At 38.2% G+C, this 17,413-nt stretch overlaps 1 protein-coding gene across 1 annotated transcript in view; it reads left to right on the forward strand.

Annotated features, from left to right (window-relative positions):
• The window catches only part of rictor (rapamycin-insensitive companion of Tor), a 219,451-nt gene that overhangs the window by 50,954 nt on the left and 151,084 nt on the right, over positions 1 to 17,413 (forward strand). The window contains exons 11-15 of the mRNA XM_081742104.1: positions 617 to 730; positions 6,574 to 6,756; positions 9,751 to 9,956; positions 13,910 to 13,999; positions 16,806 to 17,007. Coding sequence (XP_081598230.1) covers positions 617 to 730; positions 6,574 to 6,756; positions 9,751 to 9,956; positions 13,910 to 13,999; positions 16,806 to 17,007 — 795 coding nt within the window. The remainder of the gene's footprint in view (positions 1 to 616; positions 731 to 6,573; positions 6,757 to 9,750; positions 9,957 to 13,909; positions 14,000 to 16,805; positions 17,008 to 17,413) is intronic.

Below are 17,413 nucleotides of genomic sequence, written 5' to 3' on the forward strand. Positions count from 1 at the left end.
TTCAATTTTACGTCATCTTTGTGCTCTTTTATCCTTTCTTCCATTTTCTTTTTTGTTTCTCCTATGTAAATTTAGTTACATTTTCGCGCATCCTACTATATATATTACTCCCTTTTGATCTTTGTCCGCTGTTAGTTTTCTCTTGGTTTTTCTGACCACTACAATTATTCTGCTTTCTCCTTTCCTGATGGGGGAGGGAGGAAAGGAAGATGACCAACTCCCATGCAGCCAGAAGGAGTAAAATTCAGATGAAGACACAGTTATTGTGTTGAAACTGTTATATGATTTCTTTTTTAATTATCACATACCCTTGCTCAGTGTGTTATTGTGTTTTAGTTTGACAGTATGGAAACAAGGCCTGATAGAATAGTTATAAGATGATATTGAAGATGAGAATTCTTTTAGCTGTGCGTTCGTTACAGTTGAAGACGATTCCTAGTATTTTGGTGTCTTGATTGTATTTGTTCAGTAAAGCTTACTCTAGAATGTGCTTCGCAGTCCTAGGAATAACGCAGTAAATGTTCGACTCTTAAAACCTTATAGACTTAACTGTATATACCTTTGTATTTACTGGTTTATTTAACTGCATTCTAAGAAGAAACATTTTTACTTTCAGTTAATCCTGAAAGAAGGTGACGATTTGTTGCATCACGCTATAAAGGATTCTTTGGTGCTGACTAATAGGGATCCTCTTGGCTGGGATTGGAATTTGATTGGTGGTATTTTGAAGGTAAGTTCACTATAGGCGGATAGTTGGGTAAGGATAGTAATTTGTGTTGTGTTAGGATTTTTTTGTTCCTAAATTTGGGATTTACCGAGTTCAGACCTTAAAATTGTAATAGCAGATTGAAATAAAATTATATTATAGTATAGTATTAGGGCTTGTCTTATTCAACTTCTGTACTAGGTGAAAATGGTTTTAAGGTGTTTTGTGCAGAACAGTAAACGTCACTTTGATGGAGAAAACTTTTCCAGACTCGTTCCTCCTCAAACACAGTACAGGATTAAAGTCACGTTTAAATTGAGTGACTGTGCTATGTTTAAGCTTAATTTCTCTTTAAGCCATTTTGTTACTAGTCCTTTCTATAAAGGTAACCAAGAAGGTTCTGTCTCTTTTTGTGAAGGTCTGTGTTCAATTGGCCCTCACACCGTGAGTTGAATGCGAAAATGGAAATAAAGCGAAGGTCAGATGTTGGTGTGTATATCCAACATACTACTTGGTTATGGCAGTTCAGTTACACCGTGAATTTGGGTAAGGACAGAGTGAACATGGGACCTCCACAGAGCGTCATAAGGGCGTGTATGCTGTACGAGTTCAAACTGGGGTCAAACACTGCTGTAGCCAGGCCTTTGGTGAAGGTGTGATTACGCGGACAGTGCAGCGGTGGTTTAACAAGTTTAAAGGACGGTGACGAAACACTCGGAAGACGCACGACGTTTCGAAAGACCAACACATGTACAAAATGAAGATCTTCAGGCAGCAATTGAGGCAAACAGTGGCCAGGTATGTGAGGAACTGGGACTACAATTCAGTGAGAGTGGAGAAACCATTCGTCAGCACCTGCATCAACTTGGGAAGGAGTACAAGTTCTGTCGATGGGTCCTACTTGATTTGACTCCGGGCTAGAAGGCAACGCGAGTAGACCCCTGTTTTTCTTTGCTGTCTCGCCATTTCTGGACAGGATATTGACATGTGACGAGAAGTGGGTCCTGTATGAAGCTCCATGGCGCCGTCATCATTGCTTAACATACCATGAAGCAGTTCCAAAACAGCCAAAAGCAGCACTGCACTAGAAGAATGTTCTTCAGTGTGTTTGGTGTACTGCTTGCGGCATCGTGCATCCGGAACTTCTACCAGCTGGTCTGAACATCAATGCAAGTGTGTACTGTCAGTAGTTGAGCCATGTTCAAGAGAAACTTAAAACTCTGGAGCCAGCACTTCTGAATCGCAAAGGAGTCCTCCTGTTACATGACAACGCTATACCCCACGTAGCTAGGATGACCCGGGACACCATTCTGCGCCTTAGATGAGAAACACTATTGCATCTGCCATACTCCCTGGACATTGCGCCGTCTGATTATTACCTGTTCCATTCCTTGGACAATTATCTTAGAGGACACCAGCTCAAATCCCTAGTAGAGGTGCAAAATGCACTTGATGCCTTCTTCGCTTCACGGCCTACCAAGTTCTACTGCGATGGAATCCATGTCCTTCCAGAACATTGTCAGAAGGTCGTCGATGCTGATGGGGACTATTTTTAATCTTCCAGATACGTCTTAGGTGATATGTCGATGTTCGAAGGTGGTGGGTGAAAAAGCGACAGAACTTTTTTAAATTTCTTTTATATATGTTAGCACAGCGCTAAAACGGGAACCGTATATTCACAGTGGTGGCACACTATGGCTTCGTAGTGTAGCAGTAGTGAAGGTCTCTGGTTTGATCGCAGGACAGGACCAATTCGATCAGCGGAAGGTAATTTATGATACGCTGAATTACGTAGCAGTTTGAAAATAGATTATGTTAGGAATTGGTAGAAGGTGTGAAAGGGGGAGAAAGAATATTCTTATTAATGAACAGTTAATAAAAATCAATTATGTTAATGTAAGAGGTTAGTGGAAGGCCACAGTGTCTGAAAGCAATTTACAACAAGTAACCTGTCAACAATGGCACAATATGAGTACTTTATTATTATTATTATTATTATTATTATTATTATTATTATTATTGCGAGTGAGGACATAAAAATAAAGGGAATTTTAATTCAAAGACTTTTATAGAAGATTGAACTACTGGGTGTGAAATGTGTCACATTAAAGCTTCTGCACATAAAGGCTGTCTCGTGATTTACTGCTGATCTCGCCATTTTCTTCTAAATGATTACCACTAATTATGTTGAAATGGCTTAAAAGAGAAGTCAACGTGTCATGATTTTCGTATACATATTATTACTCTAATAGTAGGAAGATTTTTCAATATAATCACAGTAGGAAACATATAGATGTATGTCAAATGTAGAATACTGCATTGAACAGTATATGTGTTTTTGCTGTAACTATAAGTAATAAAATTCAGTGTTCATTCAACAAGGAGATATAGTACTCAGCTTTCATGTATCCACAGTCTGAAGTTTCTCCAAAATTATGCTTCTTGTGTGTTATGGAAAGTACTGCATAAGCCATAGGAGGATCCAGTGTATCTCAGGCCTTCACCCAGCTTTTCCAAAATTAAAACTGCGAGTAAAGATGAACTGGACGTGATCCTGACTATATCTATATCTCTTCCTGTATGTGCTGAGATGTATAAAATACAGGGTGTTTCAAAATGAGTATCGGAGTTTTAAGGCTTTGTGTATTTATTACAATTAACTTATAGATATAAGTAATACATTAAATGAGGGAGCAACTCAAATAGTTTTGTACGCACGCATATGCATGCACTGTTTTCTCTGTCTACCGTTAGAAAGCATTAGTATCAAAGACGGCGACTAGTGAGCAGAAAACTTTTTGTGTTTTACGTTTTTGCAAAGACTAAATCTGTTGTTACAGTGCAACCATCTCTGTGGAGAATTTTAAGGAGACGCTTCAGCTACTTCCTTATTGTTTGCAGTTGCTACAAGGTACAGACTACGGTTTACGTGCAAACTTTGCAAATGAAATGTTGCTGCAGGACGACGAAGATTTCCTGGATCGTGTCGTCTTCAGTGATGAATCGACATTTCACCTAAAAGTGGCGATACGAACATTCGTAATGTTCGCATCTTGGGGGCAGCAAATCCCAACGAGATGGTAAAGTTGCAACGAGACTCTCCTAAATTGAATGTGTTTTGTGCCATAAGCCGGCTAAAAGTTTATAGGCCTTTGTCGCGTATTTGACTTGATGATGTGTACCGTTTGACAAATGGTGTTCACATTTGAACACTTGTAGCAAAAACTGTTTCAGTTGCTCTTTTATTTGATATATTATTTATATTTGTACGTTAAATTTAAGAAATACTACAAAGCCTTAGAATCCCGATATTCATTTTGAAACACACTGTATAGACACTTACTGGCATCCCTTGGTTCTCATATCACCTTTTCCAAAGGGACGCCTTTTGATACTTTTTTTTTTTTTTTTTTTGGAGGGACCGTGGTGGTTCAGTAGTAAATTCTTACTTCTGATTGGTGCATGGGTAGAGCCACGAATTTTTCGCAATGCGCGATAAAACGAAATGCATCAGAATTAAGTAATTTTCAGTTTCTTGACGTTTTATGATATTTTGTGAGAGTTTTCATGCGATATAACGCGAAATTGAGTTTTGCGCGAAATTTTTAACAGTACGTGATATAACGCGAAATTTAAAAAATCCGTTTTCATTACTTTAAAGACGCTAGTTTTTAGCTGACGGAACGGTAAACCGTGGCATGAACGGCACATTTTGGTTGATTCGGACACGGCTGTAGGGAACATGTTGCGCGTTAGCTATTACCATCACAGCTGGATGGGAAATTCCGAAGTGATGATTGAAGTTTGTTATAAATGCACTTACATACCATGGCTTCCAACAAGCAATGCCATTTGCGAGTTTCTTTTGCAAGTATGGACTGGTGATAAGTGACAAACGTACAACAATGAAAATAAATGTGGAAGCATGTAACATGCTTGTGTTTTATGCGTAAATGTAACTTGTGCTTATGAGTTTTCAGAAGATAATAAAACTTTCCTACTCATAGTAAGTTTAGCACTGATTTACCTTCAGTTTGATTTTTAAAAAAATATAATTTTCTATAAGTGAAATTGACAGTGTCAAGTGAAATATTCAGTGTATTTTGTTTTTAGATAAGTAATGGTTTATTTTTATAGTGATCTATGAATAAAAGGAACAGTTGTAAAAATGCCAGGGAATTCTTTTCCACGAGAGTTACAAACTGCGAAACTTTATTTGGAAAATGCGACAAAATGCGAAATATGGAACACGAAACGCGAAATTTTCAAATTCTTAGTGCGGAAAACTTGTGCTCCTATGCATGGGGTTTCAGGTTCAATCCCAACTGGGCTGTATGGTGGACAAACATCATTTGGGTGGGTTTTCTCGGGGTTCTCCTATTTCCATCATTCCACCATTATTGTCCATCTCACCATCACCTTCTCTATTAGCCTCGATGCATAATCATGGGACGTTAAACTGAATTTCTTTCGTCTTTTTTTTTTCACGTACAATAACAGACTATAGAAAAAAATAATAATTCCTAGTCCTAAATAAAAAGACCGTGAAATAATTACATATAGGATACGACTGATAGTTTTGTAAATATCTCCGTCGTGCTTCGTGGATTGAAATCAAAAGTTGTCATTATTTGAATCATTAGCAAGCCTCTTAAATTTCGCGAAAAGGGATGTTGATGATAGATGTTTGTGCCAGATGCTCGAGATGCCACTGATTTATATGTTGGCAATTCTGATTTCAAGCAATAGGGAAGGACGGAGATAACTGCAGAGTTACGAAATAAAATCTTTAACGTCCCATGACTATTTCCGTTAGGCTAAGGGAGACAGATGGTTAAGGCAAGTGAATAATGATGGAATAAATTAATGGAATTTAAATGTGGGAGTAAATGGGAGTACCTCGAAAAACCTACAGACACAATGTTGTCCCATACAATCTTACTTGCCCGGGGTGCAGATGTACGAGACGCACCCCGTGTGTAGGAGTGCTTTGTCTGTAATTTTTGTTACACCCCTACAAAGAAGTTGAAGTATTAACTTTCACAAGAACGTAGTATTGAGATTTTGACAGACAGATAGTGAGTACTACCGTATTTGCGCGAATATAGGCCGCATTTTTTTTTCTCTCTAAATTTTGGCTTGATGAAAAATCACGGTGCGGCCTATAATCCAGATTTCCCTCCTCAGATCATAAAGCGTCAATTTCAAAATGACATGTACACGTATCTTCTGAGTTGAAATCAATATCATGACAAGGTATTGCAGTTACGTTTGTAAAGCATCAAAGACTTAGGAAGAAGAAAATAGCAGAAAAACGTACGTTGTTAGAAAAAATTGCCACCTTCATTGACTACCGATAACACCTTACACTGGCACAAAAAGCACTTGTACACTTAATGGTTTTATTAACAGGCTTGAAAAAATAAAAGCAACTTCGTTTCGCAAAACTGTGTCAGCTTGTTGTTTGTACCCACCCAAATCATGCACAATCACTTTCCACCATTTCAGCATCACCAGCGTCTAATTCTTCATCCTCGCTAGACGATCCAAAATGCTGCTCAATCACTATTACAAAGAAGGTCATCTTCATGAGCCTCCCTTAGTTGTCGAGGAGAGGGAGAGCTACATTTCAAAGTACTGTCTAATTGAACTTTTTTTTTTTTTGTAAATTTAGTACTGCAGTCTATATTCGAGATTTACTTTTTTCTATAATCTTGTGTCAACAGTTTAGGTGTGGCCTATATTCGCACAAATACGGTATGTTTTCTTTTTGGATGAAAATAAAGTTCCGTCAACGCAATAATCGTGTAATGCAATACTACGTATTTGTACGTTTATTTTATTTTATTTTTATTCTTTCCATCCAGAATCGCAGCGACTCTTTTAAGAAGTTGGAGGATTCAAATCATCGCACTTTCATTCGTCGTCTTGTACATTTCTTTAAACCGACCAGCAATATGTTTAGTCGAGTAGAACTTGGGAAGGAGCAGGCTCAACTGTATCCTATTGTAGGCTGTGATCTAATTGACTTTCTTGTTGAGGCTGATGAGGTAAGTAGGATAAAATTATTACCTTAAATGGGTATTTTTTTTTTTTTTCAATATTTCATTTGCACAAATGCTGCAAACATACTCGTCCACTTTTTGAACACGAACAAATGAAGGATACTAAAGGGAGAATCATGCAGTTTTAGGATTATTGAAACATTTAATAGACTCCAAACAATGCATGAAAGAAGAAAAATATTACCCAAAGACATCATCTTTAGTTGAAAGATAGTAATACGAATCATATTTTATCACAGGAAGGATCCAAAGTTGATTTTAGACAACAACTTAGGTCGACAGTGGAAATTTATAAAGAGAAATAGAATTCAAAACATGTGACAATATTTTCTGTGGGACTGCCATGGCAGGAGATAACCTCTGGTACTTGGTTCTTGGTTTGATCTCAGCTCCCGTCAAATTGGCCTTGTGTTGGACAAACATCATGTGCGGGAATTTTCACAGGGTTTTCCCGTTTCGTCCCACTTTCTTCATTTCACCATCATCATCCATCATTATAACCGTCTCTCTCAGCCTCGGTGCATAATCATGGAACGTTAAAAAAAAAGTCAGTAATTATAATTTGGCACCGAGATATTCACAGAAAAACGTTTAGTTATATTGCAATGTGTTGTTTGGTAGAGTCTTTAAATAACTAATTCGGGAATTCAACCCATCACCTTTCATTATGAAAATAAAGGTTTTACAAAGTTCTTGGAAATCTTTAATTGCTTTAAGTGTATTACAAGTTTCCTCGGCACACGAAATGGCCTTGGAATAAAGATAAATCCACAGCAGCTTTAGACAGGTATTGAAAATACTCCAAAGTTCTTGGCAGCCCCTGGAGTAGGTGATTAAAGGATATCTCCTTCACTTATAGCAGCCTCCGGAGATAGTTTCAAAGGAAATCTGCGTAGCCCGTGGCTACCCAAGAAGAAGGGACCCATAAGGGGCGGTCAGCCTTGTTCATAGTTTCTCCGAATTCTCTTCGTGTCTTCCTGGTGATCTCCTTCCGTCGTCGTCTGCTATTGTTTGTGTATGTGCGTAAGAACACGTGTTCGTACTAAAAGCATGTAGTTACCGGAACTGTACAATATTCTTCAGTTGCACAATGAATTTAAGGATGTTTAGGACAATACCTTAAAATGAAATTTCTAGTTTTATAGCTGACAGTTATACCCTTTTGCCTAAAGCTGACGGATGATTAGTGAAAATGTATCGTTATGAAATAATTGGTGGAATGAGAATGAGGGAGGAAACGAGAACCACAAGAAAACCTCACAGACTCGATGTTGTCCACCCATAAACTCGACTGGTCGGAGGTCGAACCAGAAGACTCCTCGCACCAGAGGTGAATATTTCACCATTGAACCACCGTTCGCCCAGGGCAGTATTTTACTAAACATACAGAAGTACGTATAAAACTTACCAGATACAAATTGTAGCCTAGATATCATAAATGTTCTCTTATATTCTCTTCTAATGATAAGAAATAAAGTAGTATCCACTATTAAGTTAACCAAATATTATTTTATAAGTTTCTGGTAAGTAATATGTTTCTGTAAAATTTTAGTATTTCTTAAGAGAAGATCCGAAGTTTCGCGCCGCAGAAATAAAACTTTTCCATTGGATGCTATAATGTGCCTAGCCAGCTCAATTTTTATTATTATTATTACTATATAGTCGACTGATGACTGATTATAGATTCCGTCTGGTATTGTGGAGTTGGTGCCTAATGATTGCCGAACGTAGTATGATAAAAATATTGGCGTTAGAATATCAGATAAGAGTCATTAGGTTGACCTGACTTCAAGGATTGCCACTCTCTATATATCAAGAGATTGATTAGCTACAAGAATACATATCACGTCAACATATCCGCCATCCTGATATATGTTGTGAAATAGAAGAAAATATGCCGAATGCATACAGGGGTTCCAATCCCAAACGAACCCGGAAAGTGATATCCGAAATCTTCTGAACTTGAATGTTATAGATTGTTTCTTTACACCAAATATTCCCCTTTTGGTTGTCTCTTCATATTAAAGATATCCCTTTGATTGTCTCTTTACACCAAATATTTCCCTCACACCTTTTTATCTTATTGAAAACAGTCAGCCATTGGTATTTTGTGATACTGACCCGAGTTTCATTTCCTCTTTTTAACTAAGTCATGAATCTATAGGGGCCACGATGGCTCAGTGGTAGAGCGTTCACCTCTGGTGCTTGGGGTCCCGGGTTCGATCTCAGCCCCCGCCAAGTGGACTTTGTGGTGGACAAACACCGTATGCGTGGGTTTTCTCGGGGTTCTCCCGTTTTCTCCCACTTTCTTCATTCCACCATTTCATTCATCACTCATCATCACCGTCTTCTTTAGCCTAACGGGCATAACCGTGGGACGTAAAACTCAGATTTCATTTCGTTTTCATGAATCTATATTATACAATTGAAAGTGACTATGTTTGTGACTCTTAATCTCTTGAACCACCCGACCCATCTTAATTAAATCTTCAATGTGGGTGAGGTTCGAGACTGGCATAATTTTATCATTTCACTTTAACGTAGGGAAGGAAGAGAGGGAGGCGGAGATATATGTAAAATAAATAAATAAATAAATAAATAAATAAAAATGAAAGTGACTCTGTATGTGACTTTACTCTTGAACCAGCTGATCAATCTCGATCAAATTTTCAACCTAGATGAAGTTCGAACATGAGATCATTTTTGTCATATCACTTTGACGATGTAACTTAAAGGAGGGGAAAGACATTTACAAATGATCGAAAATGACCTACATTAGTGTCGAATCTATAATTTATGAGGTCGCTAAGATAAATAGTTACAGTTCTGATGCCATTTAAATCCAAATTAAGCCCCGCAAAAATTGTGGGACGGATATATATATATATATATATATATATATATATATATATATATATATATCCGATTCTCATTTTTGTTGTATGTAGTGTAAATAGTTGTTTTGATATATTTTTGCAGATTGAAGGCGGTAAAGCTCTGGAGGAGTTACTACATGACATATCGGACAATCTGGAAAGTATAGCTTCAAAGAATGCCCACGAATGTTTATTCAGCCCTCATCGGATGAACAATTCCTTATGTCAGTATTATTTTCTGTTCATTGGAAGACTCAGTCATTACAGGAAGGGAATTCAGGCTGTGGAGAAAGCAGGAATATTTCGATGGTAGGTGTTAAGAGATTCCACTAATTGCTGATTGCTGAGTCACGTGAAAACTAATCTAATATGAACTAATCAACTGTCTAGAATGCTTGATACGAGAATCTGCCTTATACTTGTGAGCACTAATGATACAGAGATCAATTGTGAAGTTAGCAGGTTGGCAGGAAAATAAGGATTTCAGGTTTTCGGCTTCTAGATTAAAATGAAAAACCATTGAGTACTATTGTATTGAAAAACTGTTGTAAACCTTGTTAACCCTTTTAAGTTTAATGCCTATTTTTAGGTACTAACATAGTGTCTTCATTATTCATTTAAAAAGTACCAATAGATGAAGATTTTTACTTCGGTTTTTTGTTTTTTCAAGCATGTAGTATTACATTAAAACACGTTACGTATGGTTTCACGCTTTTCTGCGTCGTGACATATGGTGTGATGACGTCATAACTTTAATTTTTGTGTTATACATATTTTTATTTATTTATTTATTTATTTATTTTGGCGGGCTTATTTTTGCACCTAGGGGGCGCGGTGGCTCAGGGGTAGAGCGTTCACCTCTGGTGCATGGGGTCCCGGGTTCGATCCCAGCCCCCGCCAAGTGAACTTCGTGGTGGACAAACACCGTGCTCGTGTGTTTTCTCGGGGTTCTACTGTTACCTCCCACTTTCTTCATTCCACCATTTCACTCATCTCTCATCATCACAGTCTCCTTTAGCCTAACCGGCATAACCGTGGGACGTAAAACTCAAAGATTTCATTTCATTTTTTTTATTTTTGCACCTAGAAGATCCAAATTTTGCTCACACATTCAGTGCACTATTAGTATTTTTAAGATTTTTTCAGATCTCTGCGTTAAAACAGGAGGGTCCAGAGGAAGAAAAAAAGGTGAAAAAAAGAAAAAAGGAGGGCAAAAGGTTAACAAAACTCCCTTTTTTTGCAATTTTCCCGCCTCAGATACATGATGAAAACATGTGAATGGTACTGTTTGAAAGGCTGTTCTATTCTAAAGAGAATGATGGACGAACCATGATCCTAGAATAAATAGGGATGTCTCAGGAAATTTTTATATTACATCCGAGTCTTTTTGAATAATTTGGGACATTGTGGGGCTCACTAGTAAATATTTTTTTTTGCGTCCTTACTATTCAAGATAGAAGCTTGAAAATTTTTTCACATTTAGGACATCCCTTAGTATTTTTCAGTTGATTTTGAGATGTGTGCCTTAGCACAAGGGGCGTCCAGAGTGGGTCAAAAAAAAAAAAAAAAAAAAAAAAAAAAAAAAAAAAAAAAAAAGACTTTTCTCTAGATTTTCCACCTCAGGGACATGATAGGGGAATGTGAATGGTATCGTTTGAAAGTCTGTTCTATTCTGAAGAGAATAAGGTACGAACCATGATCCTAGAATAGGGAGGATGCTATAGTTGCTTGACTGAAAGTGTATAATTTACTCCCCCCCCCCCAAAAAAAAAGCCATAATTAAAAAGGATTAATCAACTAAGAACGATCAGATTCTACTGTCTTCAATTTCACAACCGAGGAGTGTTTGTTAGGTTTCGTCGAGAGTTTTGCACGTGAAAGAGTTCCGTCATGATCTTTTTGATTCACCAATGTCGGCCTCAGTGATTCTAGTTCTTATGTATACCTTCCTGATAATTATGTTCTGTGATAGTTTTGCCATGATTCAAGTAGTTGTAATAGATAAATTCATCTGTATACCACCGAACAATCACTAATTAATTTTATTAAATGTGTTGTTACTTCATCTTGTCCCGACCGTAGAATGCACTATGCAGAGTGGAACATGACAGTGGAAAAAGTGGAGAGGCTTGTCTTGTTTGGTCAAAGCACCACAGAGTAAGCATTATATCGATTTATATAACGAGAAGGGGAACGAAGCAAGAAATTCTGAAATGTGCAAATGGAAGGTTAGTACATATGCAGATGTTACGTTTAGGGTGTTGGATAAAGATATATATGTCCTTCAGGATATAGCTCGAGAAAAATGAGTAAAACGCTGTAGGCATCCGGAATGGCACAGTTCTGCCAACTGTGTATAAAGCGGAAGATGCAGATAGTGTGTGTTTGACTGTTCTTGACATACGTTGATATTGTACTGAGTTCTGATGGAATGGAGCGATTACAAAAATCGTGTAGCAGTAATTGCACTACACAAGGTTGGGAAGACAGCAGGTGAGATTTTCAACCTCCTGAAACCCTACAAATCAGCAAGAGATTCGTGTATCGCGCCATACAGCGATACACCGATACTGGAACAGCAGCTGTCCGCGCAAGGACTGGCAGACCACACGAACACCGCAGGTCCAGAAAGTAGTCGCAGCAAGAATTCGAAGAAATCCTGTTCGAACACAAATTGAGATGAACATCAGCAGAAATTCTGTCTCGTGTGCTCAGGAGTGACCTACATCTATGGGCGTATACGAGGCGGACTGGTCATTTTCTGACCCAAACATTAATGTCGCAGAGGGTCCTTAAATCAAAGAGACTGTTGCGGCGTCGTTACGCCAACAATCTGCACAGAAAGATTCTGTCCACTGACGAAAAGGTGTTCGCAAATGAGCAGGCCTACAACGCCCAAAATAACCGTGTGTATGCTACGTCATCTACTGCTGCTGCTGAGGCAGCTCCAAGGGTTCAGAGGGCACATCATCCTGCCTCACTGATGGTTTGGTGGGAAGTGAGCTACTCAGGCACAACCCAGCTGCATTTTTGCGAACAAGGTGTTAAAACATCTGCCAAGGTGTACCAGGGCACAATGCTAACACCTATAGCGAAACCACTGTCTGCTACCATGTTCCCTGGAGAAAGGTGGACCTTCCAGCATTATTCGGCTCCAGACCACAAAGCGAAAACAACCCAGGACTGGCTGGCACGGAACGTCCCCGACTTCATTTCTACCGCTGATTGGCCTTCTAGCAGCCCGGACCTTAACCCGTTGGACTACAAACTTTGGGTAGTCCTTCAGGCAAAGGTCTGCCATAAACGGCATCCATCTGTCGACAGTCTGAAACAATCATTAACCCAAGCAGTGAACAATTTTCCCATGGACGTGGTGCGTAATGCCATTAACCAGTGGCCGGACAGACTTCGTGCCTGCATCAAGGCCAAGGGGGGACATTTCGAAAAATGATTCGTGCGTCAGGTGTACAACATATCAATGTAAAACATGACCAAAATAAATTGCCTTGGTGTTAATAATCTTTGTGTTATTCACATTCAAACTTGTGACAGTATTTATGATATAATTAGGTATATATATATGTGTATATATATATATATATATATATATATATATATATATATATATATATATATATATATATATATATACATAGTAATAAAGTAGTTTACGTTGCTTGATATTTTAATTGAATTACGAAAATTGAGAAACCCAACCCAGCTTTATACACTGAGATCTCAGTGATACAGTGATTAAGTAATACATGAAAAAGTTGGTTCTAAAAGTGACGAGGTACGTAAACGCGAGACTAATATAATTGTTATAATTGTCGTTGTTCTAAATATTATCTTTTAGATTGATGTTACGGATTTTAGTGTGACTCGAAGTAATTTTAAATCGACTGACTCAGTTCAAATGGCGTAACAAACTAGGTTGATGGGAGAGAGAGGAAGAATGAATTAAATGTTTAAGTCCCGCTGAGAGCATGAGAGCATATGTGTTTATAATTTCACTATTCGTTTCGTCATCGTAATTCTTAACTGCTCATTGTCTCCATGGGCAACCACATAATGTTCAAACACCTTCCGTTTTATTTCCGCATTTCAAGCATTGTCGATTAAAATAATAGTTGAATTCCAGTTATTATGTATTTTGAAATATGGGATCAAATAATAATAATTAAGATTTTAAAAAAATACAAGAGTTCTGCGTTCTTTCTCCACTAATCTCAAAATATGAAACAATTTTCTTTCTATTTTAGGTTGTTGGATATAGTAGTGACCACAAACCATGATTGTTATGTGAAATTGGCTGTTTCGAGCCTTGATTATTGTTTGGATGGAACCTGCAGGTAAGTAGTATTTATTTATATTTTTATGTGCACCTTTGTGGCCAAGTGGTTATTGCGCCCTCTTTCTGTGTGCGTGGTTCGCTATTCAGTTTCCGTTGGGAGTGCTAAATCCTCGAAAAGTATCCGGAGTAGTAATTAGAAATTTACTTGAAGCAGCACATCCCGTCAACTATAGCCTTAGCGCTGAAAACGAGACAATTGTGTAACATTTCTCATGAAACAATTGGAAAGAACTGGTCGATTAGCCGTAGGATACACACGACAGTTTTGAAGATGAGAGACGAGCGAAGTACAAATACGGAAACATTGGCTTGCTGTTATACATAGTCTAACTTAATGTATCAAACGTCCGAGGGTGAATCTTGACACTGAGGTAGAGACCTGCACGGGCCGAATATTTTGGCCTGAGCCCAATCCAGCCCGAAAAGTTTTGGAGATTTTCGGCCCGAGCCCGGTTCGGCACGATAAGTTTTCTAAGATTCTTGGCCCGGGCCGGGCTTGATAAATTTTAAAAGTTTCATTTTGTAACATTTTTCACTGGCACACTTCTTCAACGTTTGCCTTTATTCTAATTATCGTTTAACGAAAGTCAATAATTATTAAAGAATTGCAATTAATCGGCCCCAGCCCGGTCCGACCTGAAGAGAAATCAGTGTTGGCCCGTCCAAGCCCGGTCCGGCCCCAAGAAATAACAGAGTCGCCCCGTGCAGGTCTCTACTCTGAGGTAAGAAAAAAAATCCTATGAACATATAACATAGTGGGCATATTGGCAGAAGTAGCGAGTGCCGAAAGTGTGAAAACAGTAAGGTCGAAGCGATACTTATCGAAAATCAATGAGCTTAGAGTTGGCGGTTTATGAAAATTTAGAGGTGGCGCTGGTGTTGAATACATAGTTGCTCGGTTTACATACACTGGTAGGGCTTGTGTTCAAGACGCTACAGTACACGAGTGCGGTTATTGTGCTGCAAGTGCTGAATAGAACAGGTGGCAATGCTTGACTAAAACATGTCGCGTTATGCAAACCGCGAACAAGTTGACATGCTATTCATGTAACGGTCGTGCAGATCAGACATCAAACATCATACAGGTTGTTTGCAGCAATTCATCGGCGCATGTGTGAAACGGGAACCGTACTACCTGCCCATGTGGATGCTGGTCGACTCCATTGTGTACGAACACCTGTTATGGACAAACGTATGTTAGAAGCTGTGGACAATGACCCAGAACGAGTCCGAAGGAACTTAGTCCTGAAATGGTGTTAGTGACATAACATTGTGGCCTGCGTTACGTGAAAATTCTTTGTACCCATACCACCTGCAAAGAATACGAGGACAGACAGACAAGCAGATTTCCAACCACGTAAAGCATTCTGCCAATAGTTCATTCAACAGACCACTACTTGATGGTGTTTCAGGCATCAGTATTGCTTACTGACAAGGCCACGTTTGGAAGGAATTGTATCATCATTATACGGAAATGCGTCATAAAAAGTATTCTACCTAGGTATTTATGTAGTCTCTGTCTAAATTAAGTGCAGATCTCTCTTTATGAATATTTCAGAAGGTTGGAAAGAAACACTAAAACAGTGAACAAGAGCAGTAAACATTGAACAATATGTGTTAATTTTTGTTTGACAAGAAGTTTCCTCACTTCCTATATTTTTTATTCCTTTTTAACCTTGTTTTCTGTCATCCGTTTCTTTTACGTGTTTAAATCTACTTTTTCAAATTGCTAAGTTGATGATAAAAATCATAATTGCTGAAAGCGCTTCTTAGAGGAATATTTTGGTCTGCAGTGAATACTAAGCTTTTTATGAACACGGTGTCTCAGAAGTCCCCTGACAGAGGGTAGTTGTATTATCAGAGTTACAACAAATGTAAGAGGGGAAACCGTCTCCAGTTATTATATTTTCAGCCTAAAGTGAAGGAATTTTTTAAATCGGACGAGCCGTTTGGTCTGTACACTCCTTATGTACCATTTGTTACATGAAAATGCAACGTTGCCATTTAACTGGACCCACAACATAAGCGAATGAAGATACTGTCTTTTACGCTGTGTCGATGACCAGACCCCATTTCAAACACAACCCCGTTCACCATACTCTTACAGAATTTATTCACCTCCCGGTAAATAACAACGTTGCATTTTCATTTGACATTTTGTGCATAAAGAGTGTAGAGCCCAAACGACTCGTACGATTTAAAAAATTCTTCATTTTAGATTGAAATTATTATATTTGGAGACAGATTTCCCTCTTACATTTTGTTGTAACTCTGATAATAACAGAGTTACCCTATGTCAGGGAAATTTTGATATATATATATCCTTCTAAATATAATCACTGCTTGCTTGCAATATACAGTGATATACATTTGAGACGTTCAAATAGCAACACTAAACTGCTCTATGGCCCATAGTTTTCGTGTCTGTATGTATAACGCATTCCTGTTTCTCTTGGAAAATATAGTTTCAGAATAAATTAACTAATATTTTGACCGTTCAGAGTTCGTTTTCAGGAAGCAAACCTTTGCTGAATTGACCTTTACTGCCCGGAACGCCTCAATTGTTCTTTGTTTTAGTGTGTGTAAGATTGTATTGCATATAGCAATTATTTCTAGAAGAAACTATAAAATAAATGAATAAAGTGTATTTGTAAAAGGAACCATGCGTAAATACATTGAAAATACTGTGAAATAAGATTAAAATGTTAACGAATGAAATGCTAAACCTGTTTTAAGGATAAACTTTACTAATTTTGTGTGCCGTCTATGCATAAAACATTGTTTTCTTTTCGTTTTTAATGTAGGAATATTTTAGGCAAAGCCTTAACAGCACCAACTGAATCTTCCCGTTTGTATGCTACGCAGTTTCTACGTGTCCTGGTGCGAGCGAAGTTCCCGAATTTTCACAAGTGGGGAATGGAGTTGTTAGTATCACAGTTATACGACAAAAGTAAAGCAGTTTCGTTAGCGGCGATAGAAATTCTGAATGAAGCCTGTGATAATAAGGTAAGTAATAATGAGGTGTAGGAATGATGTGGCATATTTTTCTTAAATAAATGATATGATCAGCCTTTGAGTGCAGATGTGTTTATTGCAGTACACATGTGTTAATACATGAGTTAGGTCAATTATTTGATTTTCTTCCTTGGATCGATCGACGATAAGAGCAACAGCGGCTCTCAAAATAATTTATCTGAGATTGCCACTGTAAGTCGTATTATTTAGTTAAAGTAACTTGAGTTTTGTTTCATTTCCGGGTGGCTCAGTGGTAGAGCGTTCCTCCGGTGCTTGGGGTCCCTGGTTCGATCCCAGTTCGCGCCATGTGGACTTTGTGGTGGACAAACACCGTACTCGTGGATTTTCTCAGGGTTCTGCCGTTTCCTCCCACTTTCTTCATTCCACCATTTTACTC

The sequence above is a fragment of the Thermobia domestica genome, chromosome 16 (assembly GCF_964235325.1).
Source record: "Thermobia domestica chromosome 16, izTheDome1.hap1.1, whole genome shotgun sequence".
NCBI classification, from domain to species: domain Eukaryota; kingdom Metazoa; phylum Arthropoda; class Insecta; order Zygentoma; family Lepismatidae; genus Thermobia; species Thermobia domestica.